Source organism: Mustela nigripes, chromosome 16, assembly GCF_022355385.1.
Source record: "Mustela nigripes isolate SB6536 chromosome 16, MUSNIG.SB6536, whole genome shotgun sequence".
Classification (NCBI taxonomy): Eukaryota; Metazoa; Chordata; class Mammalia; order Carnivora; family Mustelidae; genus Mustela; species Mustela nigripes.
In genome coordinates this window covers 7,353,905-7,380,620 of record NC_081572.1, presented here as the reverse complement: position 1 = coordinate 7,380,620, position 26,716 = coordinate 7,353,905, and the positions used below count along the sequence as shown (strand labels likewise).

At 57.7% G+C, this 26,716-nt stretch overlaps 1 protein-coding gene and 1 long non-coding RNA gene across 3 annotated transcripts in view; one reads left to right on the top strand and one right to left on the bottom strand.

Annotated features, from left to right (window-relative positions):
• Positions 1 to 196: 196 nt before the first annotated feature.
• LOC132004328 (uncharacterized) lies at positions 197 to 11,078 on the top strand. The gene is made up of 6 exons (XR_009400492.1): positions 197 to 661; positions 1,451 to 1,588; positions 2,957 to 3,042; positions 4,427 to 9,597; positions 10,407 to 10,467; positions 10,879 to 11,078. It is a non-coding gene; the product is annotated as an uncharacterized LOC132004328 (long non-coding RNA).
• SDK2 (sidekick cell adhesion molecule 2) overlaps positions 5,797 to 26,716 on the bottom strand; it is a 248,952-nt gene continuing 228,032 nt past the window's right edge. For both annotated transcript variants that reach the window (XM_059380651.1, XM_059380652.1), the window contains 5 exons: positions 23,581 to 23,745; positions 22,158 to 22,298; positions 21,754 to 21,892; positions 19,171 to 19,297; positions 5,797 to 9,905 (listed from right to left, as the gene is read on the bottom strand). In XM_059380651.1, coding sequence (XP_059236634.1) covers positions 9,552 to 9,905; positions 19,171 to 19,297; positions 21,754 to 21,892; positions 22,158 to 22,298; positions 23,581 to 23,745 — 926 coding nt within the window. In that variant the 3' untranslated portion in view covers positions 5,797 to 9,551. The remainder of the gene's footprint in view (positions 9,906 to 19,170; positions 19,298 to 21,753; positions 21,893 to 22,157; positions 22,299 to 23,580; positions 23,746 to 26,716) is intronic.

Genomic DNA, 26,716 nt, shown 5'->3' with positions numbered 1-26,716 from the left:
TGTCCTTCTCTGGTAAAAGGGCAGAGGCGAATTCCTGTGTCAGGGGGCCGCTGTGAGCATTAGCGAAGGGCAGAAAGGGACCTTCAGCACAGTGCCGGGTGTGGTGTGTGGTCAGCAAAGGTCAGCTGCTGTCATTGTCCTGCTGCCCGGGCTGGCGCAGGAGACTGCCGCCAGCTGAAAGTCAAAGACCTTCTCAATTCCCGAATACACCAGAAAATCCCACCTACTCTGGCAGAAGCTCCCAGCAAGCTTAACTGGGTCTAATTCCACTCTTCATCAACTTTGAGAAAAGAGTAAGAGAGTCAGGTGGAAGCGTGGAACTTTCCATGGGGACATCAGCAGTCGGGAGACACCCAGAAGCGCTGCTGTGGGCCCGCCAGCCCCCGTGTGACCTTCCTGTCCATCTTGCTCTGGGCCTTCCGGGGGGAGGCTGGCCCGCACGGACCGCATCCCAGTGTCCTCTGAGTACCTGCTGAATTTGGATCACAAGGAGCCTGGACAGGAGACTGGAGGACGGACAGAAGGGGGGCCAGGCCCAGACTGGGAAACGGTGCTTCTTGAGCTCCCCACTGGCCCCTGGGTGGCGTCTCTCTCTCCATTCAACCTCCTCCATCTGCAGGTTCCAGTAACTTCCTCTTCCGTCCTCTGCAGGCCTGCGCGGGTAATGGCACCAGGTGTTTTTAACTTTGGGTCTCGTGGGTTTCCTTGAGCTTCTCTGCTGCAACTTTGTGACATTTTCCTTAAACGGTCCTAATTTGAGTGTACTCTTGGTTTCCAGCGCGACTGATAACACTCTGAAAGGCGGGCTTCACTCTCCTCTCTGGGACACCCCCCTCTACCCTATGTCTACAATTCAGGAGTTTTCTCTGGATGTGATTTCCAGCTAGGATGGGGCCAGAGGCGGGTAGAACACGGTTTGTTAAGGGATTGGAAGTTGGGACAGATTGAGCCGGAATTGTGCCCAAAGCCAGAAGCTCTTGGATGATTCCCCACGAGTGTCATGTTATCCGTGAACAATAGCAGTGATCTCTTACATGTGTTGAGTGCTGTACAGCTTACCCATTAGGTTCCCATGTAATCCTACTTCTAATACCCACACACCTTCCAGTGGGGAAGACAGAGCCGTTTCTGGCATCTTCCACTTTCTGGAAAAGGACACTGAGGTTCTAAAATTTTGTGTGAGTACCCGCCTCTGGTATGGAGTTAGGGTTTGAGCCAGGGTGGTGACTTAGCAAATAAAAATAGAGGACGCCCAGTTAACTTGGAAGTTCAGGTCACAACAAATAATGTTGCATGGGATAAACACATGCCACGCAAATCTGGAGGGGGGGGGTTGCCCTCTATCCAGTGGCCCTACCCAATGTCACAAATCATCCGTCAGGCTGGGGGAGTGGGAGTAGAGATGGTGGGGAAGGCCCCATCCAAGGAGGATGTGTTTCTTGTCTCGTAGGCAACTGTTGGCAAGACTGCTGCGTCAGAACAATCTAGGCAGAGCCGTGTCCCCCAGACATCAATGCCTGTGTCCCAGAGCCATGGTTGGGAGATCCAGAGAGAGGACAGCACAGACCTTCAAGAATCAGGACATAGGGTCTGAGACAACAAGAGGGATGAGATTCCCTCTGAATCTGGGGTCACAGTGTCCCATCCTGGGTGCAGTGGAGCAGAGCAGGAGATACAGCCCCGCAGGAAACCCGACTCTCTGGTTTTCAATGCCATTCCCCTTGTCCCAAAACCCAGCTCGTGTCCAGGAGATGATCCCTTCTGTTCTCCCAGACCTTCAACTTGGCAGTCCAAGGGCCCAACTATTGGAGGGTCTGGAGGCTAGACCCTGCCCAGCTGTCCAGTATCACTCATCAGTGGGAGGTCGGGGGAGGACAGATGATTAAGAAACGAAGTGAAAGCGGACATTACTAATAATCACATCAGGACAATATGTGTAAAACAGGACCTAGGGTGACCCTATGTATCAGCCCCTTTATCTGGGCCCCAGAGGAGCTGCTCCCAACCCTTTCAAGGCCATGTTGCTGAGAGCAGTTGGAGCCGAGGGGAAGGTGCAGCCAGAAGCCCCCCACAACCTTGTAGCCCCATGGCCCGAGCTGCCTGTGAAATGAAGGCCACGAGCAGAAGCCTCCTGCTGGTCAATCCAGAGTCAGGCTGGTGCTATACTGGGCCCATGTCCATGCAACCAGCATCCAGGATAGCAAATTCCAGAAGGGTCATGCTGAGGATCCCCTTAAAGCAAGGAATCATGTTCTTTTGGGTTTGAGCCCTGTGTTATCTGGGGTAACTCTGGCCCTGGTGGCAGCTCTAGCTGAGTAGTGATAAACCCCAACTCAAAGAGCCTGGTTGACTTGGATGGTCAATGTTGGGAGGAAACATGATTGTTTGTCCTGTGTCCCTGCTTGCCTTCTGAGCAATTGGCTCGCTGGAGCCCCACAGCCCCCAAGGGGGAAGAATGGTAAGGTCTCCCGGGTTTCCTGGAACCTGTCAGGGCCAGCGCTGGAGAGAGGAGGTTGTGATAGGTGGTGGGAGGCTTGGGCTAGGTCGTGGGGCAGCCCATCTTGGGTCGGATGGAGCCAGTCGGCTTGAGCCACCTGGAGCTGAAGGCTTAGGCTGACCCAAGTCTCTTTTCCCTCCTACCTTCCTGCGCTGCGCCTTAACAGAACCCCCTTCCCAGCCTGTAACCTCCAGGCTTCAGTACCTCTTCTCTGCCAGACACTAGGATGTTGGAAAGAAAAAGAGTAGCCACTTTCTCCACCTGCTGACTGTAGTCAACCCTCATGGCCAAAGGGCTTTGCCGGCAAGAAGGGGAAATCAAAAGAAGAAGTTCCTGTGATAGTTCGGGACAGAGGAGCGGGGCTGGGGGTGCTGGTTGGGAGTGGAAGGTTGGTGGGGGCGGGGGCTTCTCTGGAGGTCCCCTCTCTCGAAGAGGTTATTTCCCTACACTTCGTTGCAGGAGTCTGATGTCGGAAGAGGCAGAAGTTGTACCCATCCCACAGATGGGGTAGCAGAGGCTGGTCAAGGTTGAGCTCAAGTTCCAGGGTAAGTGGAAATTTGTGAGAACCGAGGTCTGCGGAACTCGTGCTCTCTTTGGTGAACCTCCCCGATCCAGAGTGCTTTTCCCAGTTAGTCACCCTGGGAAGTTTAAGGAAAGGAGGGTCACTGGATGCTTTTCCTGGTGTTTTCCAGGTGAGGTTACCTGGGAAAGAGTGTTGTGTCTAATCCAAACCGGAGGGCGCCCTCCCACCACGCCTCCCCGGCTTTGGAGAGCGTCTTCCCCTCCTGTCCTCCCTTCTTTCTTAGCAGATTCACTTTTCTCATTTTGGGGGGGCAGACACTGTTTTGGGTAACGGAGCTGGAGGCCGCCCAAGTCCTTGCTGGCCAGCTGCAGTGAGGGGAGGAGCCAGTCTGGGATTAGAACGGAATGAGGAAGAACTTTGGAATTAAAGATGACAATGGGGGGGAAAAATTACAATGAGATGTCTCCTGGGTGTAGAATAAACGTTCCACCAGAAAGATACGCCTTTCGGTGTTCAAAACCTTTCAAGTCCCATTACTTTCTTTGATCTTTTCATTGATCAAATTGCTGGTAGATCTCGTCCCCCCGAGAAAGCTAAGAAGCACTTAGTTTGCAAGTGCCTGTTCTAGAACCCGAGCGGACTCTTCTGAATCCAGTTTCTAGAGTGTCTTCTGGGTTAGGACCCGGCACCCCAGCATTCTCCAATCAGTTGGAGTGGAGTTGCATGTAATGTGGGGGTAGGGCTCCAAATTCTGTGTAAGATAAAGACTAGGTATAGTTCAAATTACCCTTGAAAACCCCCTCATCACCTTGAAAATCAGTCAAGTTCAGGATGCACGGTTTGTACTGTCACGTGCACGGAAGCCCTCTCCTCTGCCTTCCACTCAGCCCGCCAGCCTTATAGCTTCTCTGTATTTTCTCTGCAACCGTGAAGCTGTCCATAGTCTCCTGAATCCTGAAGGCTAGTAACGGGCTGCTTTCTGAGGCCCGTATTCTTTCTGCTCTACCGAATCAAGTTGTTATGTTTATAAAGATTCAATTATCACTGTTCCCAAACTTGTTTTTGCCAGTTGTACTCTTTATAGTAATTACATAATTTAATTCAATATGATGTCATGGATAAGAGTGCAAAAGAATAGTTTTTTTTTGAAAATTCTACTGAATGGTTTGATCAAAGAGTGGCAAAAATGAAAGGGCGTGTTGTATTGGTCGTGGACGAGCCCTGTAGAAAAATTAGGGAAATAATAAACAAATACAGGATTCTGCTGTTACAGCAATCCAGTTTCTACCATAGATTCTCCATAGGTGCCCATGTGTTTTGGGCACAGCGGTTTGCCCTTTGAGATCCTGTCTCTCTCTCTCTCCCTTTTTTTTTTTAAATAAAGATTTTATTTATTTATTTGACAGAGAGAGCAAGAGAGCAAGAGCACACAAGCAGGGGGAGCCACAGAGGGAGAGCGGGTAGCAGGCTCCCCACTCAGCAAAGAGCCTGACATGGGGCTGGATCCCAGGACCCCGGGATGCCAACCTGAGCCCAATGCAGACGCTTTACCGACGGAGCCACTCAGGTGCCCTGTGACTTCCCATCTCTCATGGATCTGTGAATTGCTGTTGCTTCTTTAGTTTGCTGGACTTTTCACTGGTGAAGACGGAGTGGGCACTTCTAAGTGCACTGCTCCTAGAACTGGACACTGCAAGTCTTTGATCCCTGATTTCTACACATTTTTGCTTTATTTTAAAGAAATAGACTAGAACTCACTGACAACCCATGACAGAGGTGATTTATGTAAGAAAAGCAACAAAGCCTGTATCCACGGAGCCCCTTCTTGAGAAAAGAAGAAGAAAGCTATGGCCCAACATGAACAGATTGGCGAATGAATTTACATGTGTGTTTTAAGAAAAAAATAGTATATAAGGGTGTATGTATGAAGATTTTTTTTAAAATCCCCTGCTTTCATCGTTTGGATTAGCTGAGTAGCCCCCGTAGGAGTGTCTGATGTACATTACACCACCGACTTGTAAAGGTGCTCATCGCGTGGCCTTCCGTGGGCTGCCCACGTCATTTGTCCTTCGCCCCTTTCCTGTTTGAATCTGACTGCCTGTGGGAGAAATGTGGGATCCTCCACACCACAGCACTCATCAACTCAGCCATCCCAGCCCTCCCTCTCAGCCCGGGAGGATGAACGAGGGTAGTTCCACCAAGCACCACGGCGCCTCTTACCCAACCCACGCTAGGGTCCGCGGGGCTGGCTTGGAAGGAATGAAGATGAACACGGGCGAGGAACGTGCCTCAAAACATCGCAGAGGCCGCGCACGTCTCTGGAGCCAGACCGCTTTGGCACAAACCCCGGCTTTTCCAGCTGTGGACGGCATGCCCCTTAAACGCTCCCCGATTCGGTTCCCCTCCTGAAGGTGCTCTCGCAGGACTCCCCGAGTTAACAATGAACGTAAAGTGGTGAGAACAGCATCTGGCCGTGTAAACAGCACACGTGTGAGCCATCGTTACGAATCAGGGTCATTTTGCCTCTAACGTGGTGTCCTCTGAGTGATTCTTACCCTAAAAGCATAAAGTAAGTAAAATAGCGCACTTCCCTCGAAGGCACGGACGTCCACTCACCTATGAATTAAGAAGGCAAGTGAGTGGGACTTTTGTCACTGCAAGGACACAGCCTGGCTGACAAGGGATGTTGGAGGAGAAGATGGCTTCAGCCTAATGCGAGGGTAACGGTCCCCGCTTACCTTCCAGGGAGGAGAAGAAAAAAATGTCGTTTCAGAACTCCAAAAAAAAAAAAGTTTATTTATAAAATACTGACAAGTTTGACAGGCCATGGGACATCTCATGGTATATATTTCAAATCAATTTCTTTCTTACCTTTCATTTAAAAAATAAACCTGCTAACAAGCTATAGGACATATAGATATATATTTTTTTCTTATAGATAGACACCTGCCACAATGAATACTCTCCCCATAATTTTTCATTATATCTTTTAAATCAAAAAATAAAGATTTGTGTTGGTTTTTGTTTTTGGAGTCTCTATGTGTAAAGAAAGGTAACACGTTTGGATGCTTTTGGTTATTCTTACGGAAACAAAGAGAAGGGAGTGGTCCCAAGAGAGGTCATCTGTGCTCCGGGTGGGTGGCCAGGTTTGCCACTGGGCAGGACCATACAGAGGCACTCGGATTGGGCGGCGGCTGCTGCTCGGGGGGAAGGGGGGAGGGTTCCCCCTTCCTGCCGTCCGGCCCCTCACGCCATGGGCACCATGGGAAGGTGAGGGGAGCCCCTGCCCAGAATGGGCTCTGGGAGGCTCTGGCACCTTTAGAAGCTCTGCCCAGGGAGGTGCGGGCAGAGACAGAAGGCCTCGAGGCAGCGGTGCTCTGGGAGGGGCAGCCAGAAGTGTCCTTGTTTCTTCTGAGTCACGGCAGTGTCTGGTGAGGGAATGGGAGGGGAAGCCTGGGTTTGCAAGCTACCTGGGGCCCTGGGACCAGAGCCGCTTTTTGGTTCGTCTTGGCAGTCTGGGTGCTGAGCTGCTGTGCACGCCAAAGGCGTGGCCGCGGGGGGTTGGGCAGTGCTGGGGTGCCAAGCAGAGGCCTTTGGGTGCGACACCAGATTTCCCGGGGGCACCATGAAGCAAGAGCCAAAGGACACAGAGGTGTCCTGCTATGAACCGGCTTCAGGTGATCACACAGACAGGCCCCGGCATCACTGGCCCAGGGAGGTTCCCGGTTACCCACGGGCAGTGCCCAGCACATCCTTCTAATGCGGCCGGGAGTCCGTGTGGGGGGCCAGGAACCCCCACTGCCCCAGCAGATATGTAAACGAGGGCAGGGGTGTCCTCTAAGAAATCTAGAGCTCCATGGCTGGACGCCTGGTCTTCCAGATGAGGTTGGGGCAGGGGTGGGGGGTGGGTGGATACTGACTGAGGGCTGGACTTTCACCTTGGGCCTCGCTCGCCTTCCGGCTGGTGCAGTGTCCCTGCCCCCTGAGACAACAGATCCCAGCTGCCTTCCGGTGGGAGGGACCCCGGCTGCCCGGGCCTCACAGGGGACAGCCAGCTTTGGCCGTCAGAAGGAGCCAGAAGCCTCTCTGCGAATACACACCCGGATGCGTGTTCTGCGCATACGTGTGCACATGTGTGCGTGAGCCCCGGCGTGCACGGGCACCGTGCCAAGTGTGCATGGGTGTGTCCGCGGGGGCGTGCAGGGGCAGTGCCCCGGGCGGTTCACGAAAGGCAAAGGACATCCGGCCTCACGTGCCGTACACCCACGTGCGCACACGCACACACGGCCTCACACGTCCCGCATCCTCCCCTCCCCCCACACACACCCAGAGCCCTCCCTGCGCTGGGCTCCACTCATTCCCTAACGCAAGCTGGGAGCTTCCATAAACGGCTCCACACACTGCCGACAAGGAGAGGATGAGGGCGTTAAAAAAAGAGAGATGGAAAGGGAGGAGGGTGCGGGAGACGACAGGCGGCCTCCGGCAGACGGGCTGCTAAGGAGACGCCAGCCGTGTACAGGGCAGGGCTGGGGCCCGTGTCCTCACGGCCGGGGCCAGTGCGCATCTCCCCCAGAGCCCCTCGTGGAGAAGCCTATTCTGGGTCTGGCTGTGGAAACCTCTGCCGGCATCCCCGAGGGGCTGAGGGCTTGGGGGCTGCGTCCTTCCCGCAGACCCCTGGCCTGGCTCCCACCCCCCACCGGGGATGCTGGGGGGCCCCCGTGGGGCTCCGTGCAGACCTTCACTTTCCTTGGCTTGCTCCCCAAATCTTTCTCTCAGGCATCCCCTAACTATTCCCGCACCCCGGAGATGGGGCCCGTGTGTGGCACCCCCAGAAAGCCCCGTCTCACGAAGGGGCTCCACTGAACTGAAAAGGTCCACCCAGACCCACGGGGCTGGCCCGACCCCGGGGCATTCGACCCTCAATCCCTTCATGACGGGAAGCTTCAGGCTACCACAAGTGGCTTCTTTAAAGCACATTCCTTGGAGCAGATTGTGTGTAACACTGCTTCCCATCAGCTATTCTGGGCCTTGTTCCCATCGGACCTGCGCCTCCAGCCTGGCCGCGCATCCCGGAGCCGGGTCCAGTTCGGACGCCCCCCCCCCCCCTTGCTCCGAGCCCTGGCCAGGCCAGCGAACACATGACTGGGGGTTGGGTCTCTGACTCTCTGTAAACCTGGGGCTGGGCTGACCCGGCAGATTCTGGGAGCTCCGGCTTCGAGTCTAGGGGCTTGGCTCACCCCTCTGGGCTTCTGTACCCCTGTGCTTGCCCAGGTTGGGGGTGTGTGTGTGGGAGGGATGTGTTTTAGATGTGGCTCACTCTGGCTTGAGAGTGAAGGGACCACGCACCTGGGAGTGAGTGTCCCGTCTGGCAAGGACCCAAAGGGATTTGTCTTGGAGAGGCTCTCTAGACCCCTGGGGCAGGGGAGAGGCCCCCACTTGGCTGAACCTTCCTTACAAGTGCATGGGGGACTTGTGTGTGTGTGTCTCACGAGGAAGAGGTCTATCCAGGGATGGGGTGTGTCTGCCTCGACCGTCATTCCTCGCCCTGCTGAGCTCCCCAGTCCTGTGCCCCCTGAACTTTCTTGTCTAAGCAGCTTCCTATCAGGAGGGAAGGAGAGAAGTCAAGCTTCTTTCTTACGTTCTGATTTCCTGCCTTCATCACCCCGGTGATGTCTGGCTAGTGCCCTGTCCCTCTGCCTCACCCCCCCGCCCCGGGTTCACCTCTCCTGGTCTGTGCCTGGGAAAGTGAATTTAAGTGAAGCCATGGCTGGGTTCAGCGGTGCTGTGGGGCCCCAGGGGCCCCCCCTTCCTTGGATTCACCATAAAAAGAACGTATAAGAAACAAAGAGCCAGCCAGGCAGACTCTCAGCCCTCCGTTAGTTTCCTTTTTCTAAAGAAACCCAATGCCTGGTGGAGACGTTGAGCCGGGCAGGGAATAGCAAAGTGTGATGAGCAAGCCAGGGGACCAGGCTGTCTGTCCATCCATCGGTCCTTCCGTCCGAGGCCTGCCAGTGACGCACGGGTAGGGATGGGCGGGTGCCGATAGAGAAGGTGAGCTTTGCCCCCCAGGGATGCGTACCCTTGCACAGCAGCCTTGCACAGCAGCCTTGCACACCAGCAGCCAGCAGTGGCCCCAGCACACGCAGAAGAGGCAGCTGTCAGGACTTCTAGAAGCTTCTCATCCCCTCGGCATGCTGCCCTACAACTCTCCGGGCCTCAGCTTTCTCGCAGCCCCCACCTCTCTCAGGCCCGGCCCAGCAGCCCCGACTCGGAACACAGTCTGCAAAGGGAGCGGCGGACCCCACAGTCTGGAGCCGACCCACCGCCGGCCCCGCACGGCCCCCCTCACGGCTTCCTTTTCTTCCTTCTCAACACCGGTTTTGCTGGCCCTGGAATCTCTGGAAAAATAAACTCAGGAGGTGAAAAGTTGACTTGGTTTCTTGGTGTTTTTGTTTTCTGGCAGGCAGTGCGGGGAGGGGCGGGCGGGGAGTGTGGTGCCGGTTTTTTCTCTTTCTTTGCCCCCTTCCGACGTCAAACGAACGAGGAAAATCCTGCTATAGGAGCCCGGGAGCCGGGGGTGAGGCTGCTGGGGGGGCGGTAGAGGGTGCTCTGCTGACTCGGGGGGTTTGGGGCGTTCTGGGGCGTTGGGGTCCGACTGGCCTTGGGCCGGAAGAGGCTGCCCTGCGGGGCGCTGCTGCTGTTGGCCCCAGGGCCGTGGTCCGGCTCGCCGGAGTCGCTCTCCGTGTAGCTGTACGCCTGGGCCCGCGAGATCCCTTTCTGCTGCCGCCGCCACGAGTTGTAGTACGTGGGGTCGCTGATGTAGTGGTTGACAAAAGAGTGGGCCTTCTGGTGGGTCTGGTCGGCCTCGTACTCGCTGTCGCTTCCCTGGGAGGACGGAGAATCGGGAAGTCAGGGGCCCCTGCGGGCCAGGTGGTCCTCGTGCTTGGAGGCTGGAAGGCGGCCGGTGACCCTGTCTGAGGCTCCCAAGCCCCGGACGGGGGGGGGGGGGCACCGCCATCCCTGTCACCACCAAGGGGGCCCGGCGCCCGGTCATGCCCACCTCCCCGGCCGTCAGAGCGCAGATCGTGGGGACGGAGCACCCACCGTGGGGCCGGCACACAGCCTGCGGGCATCTGGCATCTGGCGCGAACTGGAACTCGGAAGACCTGAGTTCTAATCTTTTTTTTTTTTTCTGTCCTTCCCCCCACCCCCGTGGCCATTCCCCGTTCCCTCCCCCGCCCCTCTGTGAGCGACCACCGAGCTGCTTTCTGTTTCTGTGGACCTACCATACAGGCAGGGTCACAGAGTAGGGGGCGTGGGGCGCTGGCTTCCTTCACTTAGCATGTTTTCGAGGCTGACTTCATCCTGCCTTTCCATCTGTTGTAGTTCTGATGCTCGGACCCCTGGGGCCTCGCTGACTCCGAGTGGTGACGGGCTCCCGGAGCAGGTCAATCCTTGCAGCTCGTGATGCTTTTTCCTATCACGCTGCCTAACCTCCCCTGTCCCTCGTCACCCTGGGGCTGGGTACCAGACAACCAGGGGCAGCCCCTCTACCCTAGGGCCCACGGAATTTATTCAAACAAACCGCAGCTTGCTCCCACAATGAAGGCTCCTCCCCACGTGTCCCTCCTGGGCACAGGGAACCATTCCCGGGGACCCTGGTGCTTCCCTGAAACGGCCCTGCATGGTGCGATGCGTCCCCTTCTTCTTGGGAACTGTGAGTAATTCCATTTTTCAAGGGCTGTCATCCCCGATCCACTGGCCTGGCCATACCCTGATCGTAGCAAAACCTACATTTCAGAGCAGAACGTTCCTGCCTGACATACCGAGTTCCAGCCTTGATCTATCTCTGACTTAGGGTGTGACTGGGGACGAGGCCAGGGCCAGACCTGCGGAGGCTCCTGGCACCGAAAGGAGAGGCCGGTGCCCACCCACGTGTGATCCAGAATAAAGGCGACACTCAGTTATGAAACGAGCACGAGAAAAATATCAACAGAAGGTCCGAATTTCACACGACAGTGGCCCTGTGACTTTTTCTCCTAAAGGCATAACATTAAATCATTCCTAAAATTGTCGCTACTCCGGTGTCCTATCATTGCTTCATCTGCCCCTGGGGGAATCCGCAGGAGACAAGAGTCAGGCTGGGTCGTGAAGTAAAGCAGCATTCGCTCGTTGGTTTGGATCTGAGTCGTCGAGCTAAAAATATTGTGCGCCCCTCCCCCACGCCCAGCTCCCAGCCCTGTTTTGAGAACCAAGACGAGGACAGATGGGAGCACCCTTAGAACGCTCTGGAAGAGACATGCTCTGATTTGAGTGAGCAGTACACTCTCAGTGCAACGCAGCTCTGAAGGCCTCCCTTTGGTTACGGAGTCCCCACCGGAAGCGACAGAGTTGGTACATTTGGTCAAACTACTTGGGATAAAAACCACAGCAAGAAAACCCCGTGAGCCCAGTGCAGACACGTGTGTCCCGTTCGGCAGGGAGGGCGAACAGAGAGTTGTTGACCTTGCTGCAAAGTGTCTGAGTTACGGGGAGTGCAAGGTACACCTGCCCCCAGGAGCCCGAAGACCCATAGAGCATCTAGCCCCTCTGAGGAAAGAGCCCCAAGGTACTGAGCTCCAGCCGGGGGTACAGGCACTCTGCTAGGCGTTGGGAGACCGTCGTTAACTTTCACACCTCGGTGCTATGGACGCTACCGCTCTGAGTGCTGGGAACCCCAGCGCGGAGAGGGTGACGGCTCGCCCCGGACACGAAGAGCTGGGGGGGTTGGATCTGCCGGATTTTCCAAAGCCCACGATCCCCCCCCCTGCTGGGAGTTGGGAACAAGAGCCCTTCTACTCTCCCAGCAAGGATTACATCCTCCCTCCCCCATCTGCAAATTTCTGTCTGGCCCCTCCCCTCCTCCGCCTCACCCCTCCACCGTCCTGGCTGCTCTCCTTACCACCACCCTGCACACCCTCCCAGGACCTCAGTCCTCTTGGCCGCAGAACTGGCTGCTGGAGACCATGGAAAGTCCCTAGCTCTCCCCCTGACGCAGAGCAGCACAATGCGAGCCCCTTCTCTTTGATACTGCCCCGCTGCCGGCCCAGGAGGGAACAAAGGGGCCCTACAGGCAGGGGCTCCATATGCCAAGAGTGGGGAGGGGGCTGAGGGCTGGGCACCTGAGGCCTGGGGCTGCGGGGTGGCGGCGCGGAGGCAGAGGAAGTCTGGGCAGGCTGTGATGGGAGCCATGAGGCAGGGGGCCCGGGGCGGGGTGGGGGGTGGGGGGCGGCTGGTCCCAGAGCAGTGAGGATCTGTAAGTGCGACGTGTGGGAAAGGGCCACTCCACAGTTCTGTCTAGGGTCAGGTCTTCCCAGAAGGGCCTCCACCAACCGGTCTGAAGGGTTGCTAGCATCGATGCTAAAGGTTCTAGAACTTCGGCTAGCCCTGCAGGTGAGTCCATCACCGCGGCCCCATCCCAGAGTGAATGAGCATCTAGGTCACTTCCTGTGGTGCGGCCAAATCCCCACTCCGTCCCTGGCTAGCTAGGTGAAGTTCAGACCCATCACCTGGCCACCCTCAGCCTCAGCATCCCTGTCTATAAAATGGGTAGATGTCTGCAGTTCACGGTGTGGAAAACTACTGGAAGCCCCCCTACCCCAGAGGGCTGCAGAAGGAGCTGGGGTCACGGAGGGTGACTCTGCTCAGGCGGCTGGGAAAGGGGAAGGAGGTCAGCGCTGCCGCCCAAAGTAAAGCATCCTGAGAGTGGGGATGGGCCTCTCTGGCCCTCCCAGGGGGTCCAGACCCCAAAGCCCATTCACGCACATCATCACCGTCTGACGGTTACCAACTGCTGAGCACCTACTGTGTGCTGGACACGGTGGGGTGGCTTTCCGGACGGGCCTGGAAAAGCCACGGAAGCAAGAGCTGGGAGCCCCGGAGGCAGAGCTGCAGCAGGAGGAGCTGGGGGTGGGGGTAGAGGTGGGCCTGCCCCGCCCTCTGCTCTCTGAAGCCAGAAGGGGGGCGTCTGCCTCAGCGACTGCTCTTCTTCCTCCACCTCCTCGAACATCTGTTTCTTTTCTGCATGGGGGTGGGGTGAGAAGGGAAGAAAGCAGGCGAGGGGGGACCCCGGGCGCCCATGCCGGCTTTCAACTCTCACGCTGGCCTCCGTAATTGAATGCAGCTTCCCAGTAACCGGCCCGGCACAAAGGGGACCTTTCACGGGCAGCCCCGCCAGGCCGCCAGGCAATCAGGGGACTGCTCCAGCTCTGGGCCTCTTCACAGCTCCTCAAAGCCACTCACTCAGCAATTACCGGGCCTGGGCAGGGGAGCGGGGAGGGGGTGGGGCGGGGAGGGGCCGGCAGGAGGTGGGGACCCGGACAAGAGCCCACAACAAAAGAGAGGGGGGCAAAGGAGAGCCTCTTGCTCTCCTGCTGCTGCCAGCATGGCGGTGGGGTGGGGGGAGGGGGTGTCCTTCCCCAGACTCAGGACACGGAGCCCACGTAGGGGGCCCTCATCTCACTGAGGCTCCAGAAATCTAGCAGGAATGTGCCGCCCTAGAGGACAGGAGGTCCCCTGTACCGGCCCCTTGGGAGGCTGGAAGCTGGAGGCCCTCCCTGGTTGGTGGCCCAGGGGCTCTCTGTGTGGGATGAGGCTAGTCCTGCATCAGCCCCTTGGACACCCTTCTCCTTGGGCCAGTGGGCGGGCCTCTCCTGGGCACCAGAGGTGGGAGTGAGGAGGGGCGAAGCGTCTCCCTCTCTAGGAGCCCCCTTTATGCACCATTTTGTTAGGGATCGGGGCTTCTTGTACTCAGACAGCTAGAAGCCTTCCCCCGGGAACGTCCTTTTAAGTGTCAGCTTAGGGACAGCTGGTTGGTAGGGTCCGTTCAGCGTCTGCCTTTGGCTCAGGTCACGGTCCCAGGGTCCTGGGATTGAGCCCCGTGTCGGGCTCAGTGGGAAGTCTGCTTCTCTCTCCCCCTCTGCTCCCCCTTCTTGCTCGCTCTCTCAAATAAATAAATACATCTTTAAATGACAAATAATAAATCTTGTGTCAGCTCCCACGCAAGGCCCCCTATGCCCTTCCTTACAGGTGAAGCGACAGTCAATGTGTTCCTCCCCCAAGACCCCGCTGTCAGACACGCTTGAGTTTGGAGGCTTCGCGGAAGGTCAGTTGGATGGGGGTTTGTTGGGGTCAGTGAAGGCTTCTTTCTCCTTCCATCTCCCTTCTGTGCCTGGATGAGGCCAGGCCGCCATAGACGAGGCCCTCAGAGTGGCTGGACCCAGACTCGAATGCCCACTTCTAAGCTCTGTGATCAAGGGCACGGTGCTGGACTTCTCTGAGCCTCAGTCTCCCCCAGCTGTTAACCGGGGGGTCCTGCAGCTTGCATGGGGGGGACGGTTAGATTTTAAATGAGAGCATGTACCGTGCCCGGCCCAACAGGTAGCTTGGCCTCCTCCTTCCTGGACTCCCTCTGCCCTGCCCGTAGTGTGTTTCTAGCTTGGCACAAGCTCGGGCTTCCTCAGCCTGTATGGGTCAGCCTGAGGAGACGCGGGAGACGGGCCTCAGTGAATCTCTTAGACTCATGGCCCAACTCAATGGACAAGAGGCAACCATGGATGAAAAACCAGAAACTCAGACACTCAGAGGGAGGGGGTGACAGAAACACTTAGCCAAATGCAAACCTATAGACCCTTACTGCTCCCGTTGATGCATGACCCAGTCCTGTTCACACTTGGAGGCCCAGCTGAAATGCCACCTCCTCCAGGCAGTCCCCCCGTGATCTTCCCCCAAGATTCCTCACAGGGCTTTCTGTCCCTGCGCCACAAGAAACAGGAGGCCTTTTGCTCCCCATTTTCTTCCTGAAGTTAGATATTATGGTGCCACAGTAATGAAATGAAAACACGGGGTTATTTGAAACATGTGGTCTTCCCTAATGGGTCCTAACACACCATAATGCAATGCTCCTAAGAGCCTGTCTTGCTCTCTATTGGAGCTGCCATGTGTAAATCATGCTTGGTACTGTTTAGTGGGCGCAGAAAAAAACAGTTGTTGAATAAACGCACCGAGAAAGGAATGAACAGGTTCCAGGGAGGACAAAACCAGCCAGGTGCTGCCCAGGGCCCGATCCGAACATGGCACATGGTAGGGGTGTAGGGGCTTAGGCCTGGCCTCGTTGTCAGAGGCTCCCTGACCCATGCAACAGGTAACCCCACGAGGCTTCGCCGAGCGCTCTGAGGGTAAAGCGGTACCAACCTTGAACAATCCTTCGGGTCATTCCTGGCCGCCCGTAAGGGCTCCCTAAATGTTCACGCTTATAAAACCTAATCTTTCTGGTGTATTTTCTTACTTTTCTACACAGGCTTAATTTCATTACAAAGCACTTCCCAGGGCTTCCCAGGAAATCACAAAGACTGCATACTTATTAGGAGAGGCGTGCCATTGGCTGGGAAGTCCTTTTCCATTGAGATTTACTGGTGCGCCATGCAATTTTTCTCCCATACTTGGGCTCTTATTTTGAAAATGAACTTGGAATGCAGCCATACTTGGTTTTTAAAAGTTGCATCAAGCAAGCCCCGGCCTCTTCAAACCTCAGCCTTTGTGTGTCACCAACACCCCTCTGGAGACAGCCCGTCTCCCCTTTCCGTCCCCGAGTCTACCCGGAGCACCCGTTAGGGCCTTGCTCGCATCTGATCCATCTGATCGTGTGTGTTTGTTTATAAGCAACGTGGACCTTTGTTTATTACCATATCACAGGAAAAGGGCTGGGCGGGTTTCTACCCATTTTGGAGAGTCTGTTTTGGGTGGTCTGACTTGGACTGGAAACCAGGCGGCCTGTGCAGAACTGGCTCTCAGAGGGCCTGGGGGGAGGGGCGCTTCACAACATCAGGCCATCATTCCCCAGAGCCGCTGAAAGACTGGGGACCCCGCCTGCATGGCTGCTGACCCCGGTGGGGGTACGCTCCCGTGGAGCACGTACCATGAGTCCCAGCTGTGGTCGTCGTGGAGGATGCTCTCCGTACAGCCTCTCACAGGGGCCAGCGAGCAATCCTAGGGTCTGCTTATTTACGCCGCAGCAAGGGCGTCCGAGGGACACCGGCTGCTCTGTCTCGGAGTCTGTCCCCTCCAGCCCACCAGGAGCTCCTTGGAGGCAGGGTCCTGTCTCTGTTATCTCCATGTCCCTAGAGTCCATGCTCAAGGAACGATTGCTGAGTGACCCCTCAGTCGTGCACCTCTGAGGATGCCAGTCCCGGAGCCTAGGGCACCTGCGGTGGCCCAAAGCCAATGGCCTGGTTTTCAAGAACCGTTCCAAAGCAAAGAGACCCCAAGGATCCTGACCGCCTCTCCCCAGAGCCCCGTGAAGAGCCCGGCACTGCACGGACCTGACTCCATCCCCTGTCATGGCCCCAAGAACAGTCGCTTGGACAGGGTGCCATAGTGCTGAGTGGGGGTGAGCTATGAAGGACCCCTCCCCCTCACGGAGTCAAGGAGCGGGAGGGGCCGGGATTCAAGCCCAGCCCCAAATACCAGCCACAACTTTTCACGGGAGCCTCTCCCTGCTCGGAGCCACCCTCCGATGGGACTGGATGGTCCCCTGAGGGAGCCACTGGGCAAAGCTCCTGGGGCAGCTTTCTTGGGGACAACCTTAATGCCTCTGGTACTTTGGGTATGTGTCTTTATCCTTTGAAGATAAGCTTGAGCTTTGCTTTTTTTTCTTTCAAGAAAACCCACAGTTACTTGTTCTCGAGAGTGTCTCATTGGCTGGTTCTGAAGGCCTTTCCGGAAAGGTGTGAGGGTGACGTCACTGGCTTTGGGACGGGGAGAGCCAAGGAGCCAAGCTGGGCTCTGGGTCAGAAGGACCCGTGGACAGGGTCCGCCTCCACACTTCTTGGCTCTGGGGCCTGAGCCAACTCAGTGAAGCTCTCTGAGCCTCAGGTCCCCATCTGTACAAATGACAGGACACGAAGGCCATTCGGAGGGTCACTGTGATTGTGGTGAGGCCTGTGGGATGGAAAGCACAGCAACCAGGGCTGGTGACCCTGCCCAGCGGCACTACTCTGAAGGGCCACACCTCTCGGAAAGTGTGTGTTCTGACCTTGGTCCAAAAGGGATGGCTTGACAACCGTGAACCTTTGTCTGTCTCTCCTGCTAACGTGCTTGGTCTTGACTCGCTTGCCTAGCTTCTCTCATGATTGACCCTTCTGTGCTTTAACCACACCCTCTGTGCTCTGTGCCAAGACAGACACTGGGGAGGTGACCGACCTCAGGACTGTCACAAGTCTCTGTCTTCATGAAACTTAGCTTGAAATAAATTAACTTAACTTGAGATAAATAAATCCAAATCAAACCCCAAACCAGGCGGGGCTCTAAGCCTGGGCTGGGCTCCACTGCGCCCCCTAAAAGGGAATGTGGGAGTTCTGCTGGCTTCTGGAACCAGGAGGCCTCCCCTCCCCAGGGCATGTGCTCCTGCTTCCCTCCCTGTTCGGGACTGGTTCCAGATTGTTATGGAAACTGCATTCAAGTGATGGGCTTGTTTCAAACAAAAGACACTAGGGGCAAAGCGGAGATTTCCAGGGACTCTGCTGGGTCTTGGGGGTGACTGAAGTGAGATGGTCCTCAGATAAGGATTCGTCTGAATCTGAATCATTCAGTGACTCCCTCCCTCAAGGCTGGGGGTCCTGGCCTGGCCTCAGGGACCAGCTCTGCATCCTGACTTTTGCGGAGATGGCCATGGGCCATCTGGAGACACCCGGGCAGGACCTCCCTCCCGGAAAGGTCAGTGCCCAGCCAATGAGTGCGCAGGACCGAGGCCCTCTGTGGGAGGTCAAAGGGGGCTAATCAGAGCAGCTCGGAGTGTCCCTTCTGCTGGTTCCTGCCTTTTCTCTCCATAGACAGGAGCCCGGCGTTAAGGAGCCCTCTGTCATAGCCTCATGGGCAGAGGGAGTCCCTTTACTTGAACTTTCCCTTGAGTGCCTGGAATCTAAATGCTCACTGCCCTCCTTGGGGAGAAAGAAAGAAGAATCGTGCTTCCGTGGAGCACGGGGCCTTGGAAGTCCCAGGACGGATATGGCCGCAAAGTGTTAAACACTTAAAATAAGAAGCCATAACCTGAGTCATGTGAGTTCCTGCGTTAGCCAGGCTAAGTTGGTGTCTCTGTCCCTGCCAGCTCTGTCTGAGCTGCGCTGTTGTTAGCTTCAGCCTTGTGGGCTCTGCCAAGCCCTGGAGCTGAGCAAAACAGTAGTGAGCCAGAGGCCCCGGGGCCACCGGGCCCACGACTGGATCGGGGGATGGGGCACCTCCTACCCACTGACAGCCTCGCTCCCTGCTGGCAGCCCTTTGCTCCTGTCCTCTCCCAGGACTGAGCAGAAAAGGTCTAGGGCGTGGGACGCGGTGGGCAACCACGGGGCTTGGCCAAGGCCAAGATGGCCGAGTGGGAGGCCATGACCTTGCCTCACTGGAATGCACTCACCCCCTCTCACCATCGTCTGGGACAGTGTCCCCATGCGGCCCACTTAACGGCAGCCTCTCCAGAGCTGTGTGTGTCCCCGAGGCACCATCTCCTTCTTCAGATGGAAGCTGACATTCATCAGACAGCTGCTGTGTGTGCTTGCTAAGATTCGTCTCAGCAATCCCACTGCCCCATGATACAGCCTCTTACTGTCCCTGCCTGTTCCACAGACGGAGAAACAGGCTCAAAGAGGTCGTGTGCTTCACCTCGGATGCCCTGGTGCACAGGCAGCAGAGCCGGGATTCAAACTCAGGCTTGAGCCTCCAAAGCTGAAGGCCTCACCCCTCCATCCTTGGGGCTCCAGAACTTTCAGCTCGCGGTTTCGGGAGCTCGCTCGGACCCGGACGAGCTAAGCTCAGCCCTGGCAATACGGGCCTCCTTCTCCTTGTCCTCACGAGCTCCTCTGCAGGCCAGAGCGCGTGGGGACACTCCAGATGCCCTAGAGGACTGGGCTCTTGGGGGCTCTTCTCTGGTCAAGGTTACAGGCCTCCATTAGCCCTGGAGCAAACTCTGAGCAGAGCTTTGGAGGGGACGGCGGGTCCACAGACAATTCCTGGCTAGTTTTCTGGGGCTCCATAAAGGGCAGGAGGCAAAGAAGCCCAGGTTCTGGGCCATCGCGCAGGCCCACAGTCTGGGAAGGGGCTGGTCCCCGCTCCCGCCCCTCACCTGAGAGTCGGAGATTTCTGAGGGTTTCTCGGTCAGGCTGCTGCTCTCTGCCGGGATGAGGTCATTGTACTTGGTGACGTCCTCGTCAGAGTAGTGGAGGCTGCCTGGGCTGGGCCGGGGAGGCGACCTGGAGGGAGGGGGGGTGAGGCTGAGAAGTGGCCCTACCCACAGCGGCGGGCCTGGCCAGGAAGGCCACAGCGGGGCCTGGTAGGGCACTCACCCTGGGTGTCTGTCGTATACTCCTCCCGTATTCCCCACAGGCTTGGGCCTTGGGCTGGGGAACCCCAGGGGTGAGAGAGGCTCCGTTGGACCAGCCTCCTGAATCAGCTTCAGGGAAACGGAGGGGTAGCACCCCACTTCCCACTGGATTCTCCACTCGTGGTTTTAAGGCCTCAGGCACTGGGATCACTTGGCAGGAATGTTACAAAGCCTTTTGGAACCCCGAGACCTCCCGGATCAGAATCCCAGGTGAGGCCTGCGTGCCGGCTCGACAGGCAAACCCTCCCCCAGGTCATTCCTGACCTCACCAAGGGAGCTTTAGATGGTTAATGCAAAGGGTTCAGAGAAGAAACGAAACCACTGCCTCCTCCCTCCAGATCTGCTCAGAGACCAGAAATAAATTCGGGCACGGAGTCCTGCCCTATTTCTGAAAATCAGCCTTTGAGAAAGTGCATTTCCCAGTGAGTTAGAGCCCTGACTCTGTGTCATCTGCACCAACATGCAGGACAGGGCACCTGAGCACTCCACCTGCCTCGGGTGCCCGGAGGCTGGAGGCAGGGCTGTGCTTTCCAGAACCCTTGAGCTGAGGGCAAGGGCAGCGGGCTGGGCAGGCTCCTGGGGTGCCCAGCAGATGGCTAGGGTCTTTCATGACCCTGCCCTATCCGTGCTTCCTGGGGACCGGGCTCAAGGGAGGCCCTGCTGAGGGCCTGGCATCCTGAGGTCTGCCCAGCCTGCTCTAGGAAGGGCTCTGGAACCATGGCCCTGAACGCCGGCTGCCCCCACCCGGGGCCAGCTGTGCCTTCCTACAGAAGTGCTGTCCTGGGACCAATCCCGTGGCCTGGGAGTATGTCACAAGCAGCTCCCCTGCTACCTCCAACCTCTTGGACTCTATCCGCACTGATATGATTCCAAATAACAAAGCCGCATCCTTAACTACTTAAAAATAAAACCATAACAATAGCGGCAGCAGCCTCGTGTAGGCGCGATGGGCAGACACGGGACGCTGGGACAGGGGAGAAGGAATGTCGGGCTCAGGCCGTCTTGACCACGAGCAGGGCAAGTAGGGGCTGACGGTGTCACCAGGGCTGGGTCAGACTCCAGGAGCCCGGGGCTGGTTTGGCGCCAAGAGGATTTCTGTGTGTACACAGCAGGGTAGGGGACACGAGGGGGCCCTGGTGTGTGTACTCTGGGGGCGTGAGAGGCAGGCAGGCCGGGCCATCCGTGAAACGCCCCCTTGTTCCATGTGGCAGGGCCCCGGAGCCAGCGCGGCGGGGCTGCGGGGGACCTGCTGGGCCCACCACTTCGGCCTCAAATGGCTCTTTCTTTGGAAAGCTGGCTTTGGCGGGGGATGAGAGCGGGGCCTGCTGGCCTGTGCGCCCCTCCCTCTGTCCTCCTGATGAACACACACATCGCCTCTTCCCTCCAGGACGAGACAGAGAGAAGCTTTGTGAGCTGTGCCTGGCCCGCGTGCCCCTCCGATGAACTGGGAATGTTAATAGGGCTGAGGCCAAAAGGACAGGTGCTCTCAGGCGGCAGACCAGCCTCCCCCAGCAGCTCTCCTGCGATCCCTGGAGCATAAAACTGCCAGGTCACATCAGGGGAGGGTCAGGTGGGCCTCAGCAGCTGCCCGGGCCCTTGGAAATGGGCCACCCAGCCCGTGCCGGGAAGTGGGGTAGGGGAGGGGACCCCGGGTTGGAGAGAAGTCAGGAAGAAACGGAACCAAGGGTACCGCCAGCCGGGACTTTTCCTGACTGGCTCTTCCCAGGTGCTGCCGTTTGAGGATGATGCTAGGAGCACGGGCTCGTGGGGTGAACAGGAGAACACTGGTCTGTAAGACGCGTGCGTAAGGGCCCAGGGGAGAGGGTGTCTATACTGAGTGCCCTTTCTTTCCAGAACAGGGAGGAGGCAGGTAAGGCATAGGCCATGATGGGGGACTCCAGGCACCCATCACTCGAGTGTGTCTGCCTAGCCTACGTGTGTGGGGCCCGCCTCACTGCTGGGGCCGGTGGCTCTCGGGCCTTGGCCTGTTCCTCCAAGCAGCTGGCTCTAAAGGGCAGTAGGTTGGGTCGCAAAATTGTTCAAGTTCTTTGCACTTGGCTGTCCTTGTCAGAAGCCCTGTGTCCTCACCTCCTTGTGATGTCCCCTACTGTGTTCTCACACCAGCCTGGGGCCCCCACAGCCTGGGTGTGTTGCCTGGGCCCTGTTGACTGTCCCCGGCCCCTGAGCCCAAATGTCATCGCTGGCACAGTGAGACCAAGTGGGCACAGCCTGCTCTGTGGCCTTCCCCAGAGTCTTCCACACCCTGGCTCTGCTGGCCCCCAAACCTCTGGCCTCTGCCCCCCACCCGTGCAGAGAGCCCTCTACCTGGTATACAGGCCGTTCTTCCGGCAGAAGGAATTCTTGACGGACAGCCTCCGGTTGTTGAGTTCCAGAGCAGGGAAACTGCTTTCATCCAAGCTCATCATCTCCCCGTGGCCGAGGGCACCAGCCTTGGCATTGTTCCCTGGGCGGGGGCGGGGTGGGGGAGACAGGATTCAGTCACCTATGTCACCCTTTAGACCGCTGGTCTCCCTTCCCCCACCCGGCCAGGTGGCTCATTCTCTCTCTCGCTACGTGAGACCAAACGGGAGATGGAGGCTGTACCCAGGGGCCCTAGGCTGCTCCTCCTCGCAGGGCAGACGCCTTTCTAGGAGAGAGAGGACCCCCGGCCCCACCTTGCCAAAGCAAAGGCAGACCCGTCTGGCCGGCGGGGCTTGGTCTCAGCTCACCAGAGTCTGTCTTCTTGGAGTACTTCTTGCTCTGGCCTCGGATAATGAGCACGAAGACCAGGAGGAGGATGAAGATGAGGCCCACGAGGGCAATGACCACCAAGAACCACCACTCCTCGTAGAAAGGGTTGGCCTTCTGGGCTAGAACACGAACGGGGACGTCAGGTCCGGGGTGCTTAGGCCGCCTCCCGCCTCCACGCCTCCCGCTGCAGCGGGGACCCTACCACAGACCCCAGGCAAGGTCTGTGCCATCCCAGTGAGGCACAACCCAAGACAAGGTTGGGAGGGAGAGCTGAATCTCAAGTGCCAGTAAGGGGATGCCTGGAGGGCTGCTCTGAGCTCTGAGGCTGCCTCTGGACTTACCAGGAAAAAGTGTGGGGATTGATTAGTGATGTCTGCCAAAGACACAGAATAAGAAGCCCTGGTGTGCGTGCTATTTTTTTTGTTTTGTTTTGTTTTGTTTTTTTATCTCCCCCTCTTTCCACCCATGGCCTAGGGGCTACCTGGACAGGCAGGCCCCAGATTTGTATTGGAAAAGTACCCATCTGGCCTTGGTAGGCCTGGGAGAGTTGCTCCCCAGGGTCAGGACTCCCTCTTTCTCTGGTGGCTGAGAGTGAGGGCAGTCAGGGGGGTGGATGGGAGCAGGTCTTCGGAATGCCTCCTCCAGCCAGACCTCCCCTCCCTTCAAAGCCCTCAGAACCACGCTTTTTGCACATAACCACCACGAATCCAGGGGGCTGCCTGACGAGGGGCTGGCTCTTCTGTCTCCCGTGATCTGGTTTTATCCATCAGGACAAGGGAGAATGTGTGTGTGAGGACAGAGGCAGCCAGGTTTCTGACACTCACCCAGTGGGTTACAATTTTGAGCTGTGTTTCTGCCTTGAGGGAAGGGGCGTTGGTAATAAAAGTTGGTTAGTGGCTGGATTTGGGGTGATGGATTTCGGCATTAGAGTCCTCTGCGAGTCCTCCAAGACATGCCGGATGGGAAGGATGAGAGGGAAACGGGGAGGGATGGCAGTACTATTCCCTCCAGCCCTGGACACTGCTTCAGAGACCGCGGACTCTGTTTTTTGGGGTGGTTTCCATAGAAACATGTAGTTTATGGCCAGGGTGAATCTCTTGGGTGATGAGCTCAGAGAAGGTCTTCTGACTCATCCACAAGCCCCACTAAGCCCCCTGCCCAGGGCTTCTGGGATCCTTGCAAAGGAACCCCAAAGATGCCCACCCCCCAGCTTCTTCTGGAGCTCAAAGCTGACCCAGGCCCTGGCCCAGAGTTCACTGTTGGCAGAATTGAGAAGACAATACATTTTGGTCCCCACCCCAACACATCTGGGGCTCTACTACCTGCCTCTCTTCTTTGCCCACCACCAGCCTCTGCCACGAGGCTCTTTGACGGGGTGCCGGTCCCCCCCACCGGCAGTACCTGGCACAGACTGGGAGGGGCTGCTGGGGGTCCCGAAGCCATAGTCATTGACAGCGATGACCCGGAAGTCGTAGCTCACGCCTGGCTTCAGGATGTCCATGCTGAACGTGTAGGAGGTCACCTCCTTGGGGATGTCTTTGATGAGGATGTCCCATAGCCCCTCGTCTGCAAGAGGGTGGAGAGGGAGACACCTCGTGACGGGGAGCCCGCTCCCATCCTAGCTGTTGCCCCTGAGAGCAGGGCCTGTCTGGTCTGCCCCGTCAACGCTGAATCTTAGAAGGTATTTTTCAACAGATACCTTTTTGCAGTCTCTGACTCTTTGTTCCCTTTATTAAAATGCTTGTAAAATATATATATTAATAAAAACACGGAGCGTGTAGAAAATACGGTCCCAACCAACCCCGTGCCATCGGCCACAGGCGGCTCAGCAGTCTGGTGACTGTGCGGAAGTCAGATCGCCCGTTCTCACATCCTTAGAGAGTGCGGGTCAGCGTGACTCCAGCAGGCCGCCTACGATCGTGGCACACGGGCACACCCTCCTTTCCCTCACTGGGCCCCTCTTCTTCTCATCCCCCTGCCTATTCAAAATACACACAGTAGCGGCATCAGGTAAAAAGAAGATCCTTTTTGAAAGTAGCCGCAGGAGGGCTAGGTTCGCCGGGGACGGTGAGGGCGGACGGCGCCCACCCTCAGCGGCCTCCTCGCTGAGCGGCAGAGATCTGAGGAGAAGGGGCCCAGACAAGCCTAGAGGGGTCCCCCATCGGTCCTCCAGGTGCGCTGCCCCTAGCCACCCCATGCTTTGCGCTCCTGACTTCCCTTCCAGTCCTGCTGCCCCCTTGCCTGCCGCTCTCTGGGTCTCGCCCCCCTGGGGACCTAATTCATTTCCGCTTCATTCAAAAGGAGCAGCGGGCATGGGGCCCCCGCACAAGAGAAGTGCGAGCTCCTGCCAGGCCCCGGGATGCGGAGGCCGGGCGGGGGGCCCTGGCCAGAGGCTCCATGCGGGGCCAGTGGGGCTGGCGTGACTCTGGGAAGGATGGTGAGTCCCCCTCCCTGTGCTGGGGAAGGGCTGACTTGGCAATTAAAGGGTTAAACCACCTTTTACACACGGTCCAGGGGGTCCAGAGAGCTTAGAAGCACCTCAGTGGGCTGAACTCCTAGGTCCTCCAGGGAGGTCGCCTCAGGGCCTTGGATGAGCTCCTGCCTCAGCCTCAGCCTCGGTGGGCACGGTCTCTCCTCATCCGTTCCTGAACTCGCTCGGGGAGGAGCCGCCGTGGGTCCGCCGGCTACGCACCTGCTCCGGCCTGGCCCGCCCAGGGGCTGACGGATTCCGGATTCCGCCTTCCCCACACTGGCAGCCGCCCCCCACCCCCCCGCAATGTCAGGAACTTTAGCACCATCCCCTGCCCTGTCACCTCTGTACTGGGGACCAAGAGAGTGTCGGCATCTTCCAAAGCTGCCTTTTGGCCGTGCCCATCCAGATCCCTCCCCCTGGCAGCCGTGCCCCCCCTCCCCGTGGGCGTCCCCCTGTCCTCACAAAGGCTCGGGACCCTGAGCTTGGCCTCGTTTTCTCTCTCAGGTCTCTGTGTTGGGTGCTGCCTCACGCACCCTGTGGCTGTCCCCGGCTAGGCTGTGCTGTGCTGTCCCTCCGGGGCCAGGACCGTGCCCCATTCGCTTCTGCAGCCCAGCGCCCAGCACGGGCGACCTCTCAGTGTTGGGGAGATGACTGGATGCAAACCTTCTACCCCGACCTTCTCTGAACATCATGGGCTGCGATTTCAGGGCTGCAGACCCCGAGATCCGAGTTTTGGGGTGCAAATCCCTTCTCCTCTCACGCCCCCTGAAAGCTCTCATTCGCTTTCGGTGACAGTCACAGCGATGGCGATGCTAGCGATGGATGACCCAACAGCAGTGACTCCTTCCTTGCCGAGAGCTGTGGTTCGAAGGGCTTTACCTCTCACACCCGCGGCGATGGCGGGGAGGAGGAGGAACCACTGGGTGTCCAGGATGGTGCCTTTTGAGGTCCGCGGCGGATTCAGTGTTGGCTGGGCGGGCTCGTCCGGGACCCTGCGGCCTGGCAGAAGCTGGGGTCTCTGACCTACTGTGTGACCAACCTTGCTCTGCCCCGCAGAAACAAAGGGTAGGACCCTGGTAATGGGGCCAGGCCTGAAGCTGCTGGAATGTCATGCTGGGGCTCCGGCCTCCAGCCCCCGCGGTCAGCTGGTATGCACGGCAGGGCCCCTGGCTGGAAACCTTGAGTGAAGCCCCTCGCTCCTGGCTCTGCAGTGCCTGGCAGCTTCCAGTTTGTAGGAAGAGGGCCTGTCTGGAGATCCTAACCGACCATGAGGCGGGGAGCACAGAACAAGAGCAGTTTCGTCCCGGAGAGGAGGAGGATGGATAGCCCGGGGGCACGGAGGTGGGGAGATGTCTCCAGCAGCCGCAGGCAGAGGCGCAGCTTTCCCCTTGCCCTCTGCCCTCCCAGCCTTCAGGGGGTCCCTCCTTGAATCCACCTGTGTGCACCCAGGCACAGCCCCAGGTCCCATGCTGGGCCTCCCAGGGAACGCTGGAAAATCAGCAGGCCCGGTGTCCGGAGCCAACATTCCACAGCCTGGCATCCCGGCCGGCCAACTTGGATGGAGAGCAGAGGCACAGGCGCCAGTGGGGAGAAGCACGTGGTGCTCTCCTGGCCAACTCAGCAGCCGGCACCGCGGGCTGGGGAGGGACCATTGCGGGTTGGGGGGACAGCCAGCCCTGCATATACCTTCCAGCTACAACAGATCATGGACTGGAGTAGCTAAACGTAATAGCGATTGCCACAGCCATTACTAGCACAAGATGAGGGCAATGGGGGTGTGTGTGTGTATGGCTGCTTCCCGGAACAGCAGGCGTGCTCTCTTGGCTGTTGAGATATTAGCGCTCAGTGACCCACGGTATTCAGCTTGCCTTCGGGATGCTTCGGTGCCCTCGTTAGAAGTATTAGCTACTGATATGCCTGACTACCTCCCATTCTGATTATCATTTGCTATCCATGCTGTTGGCCCTTCTCCTCTTCTGCCGGCCGATCACGGGGCCGTGGATTACCAAGAACAAGCCTCTAGCTCTCCCCCCGGCCCTGGCCCCTCTGACGAGCTGGGAAACC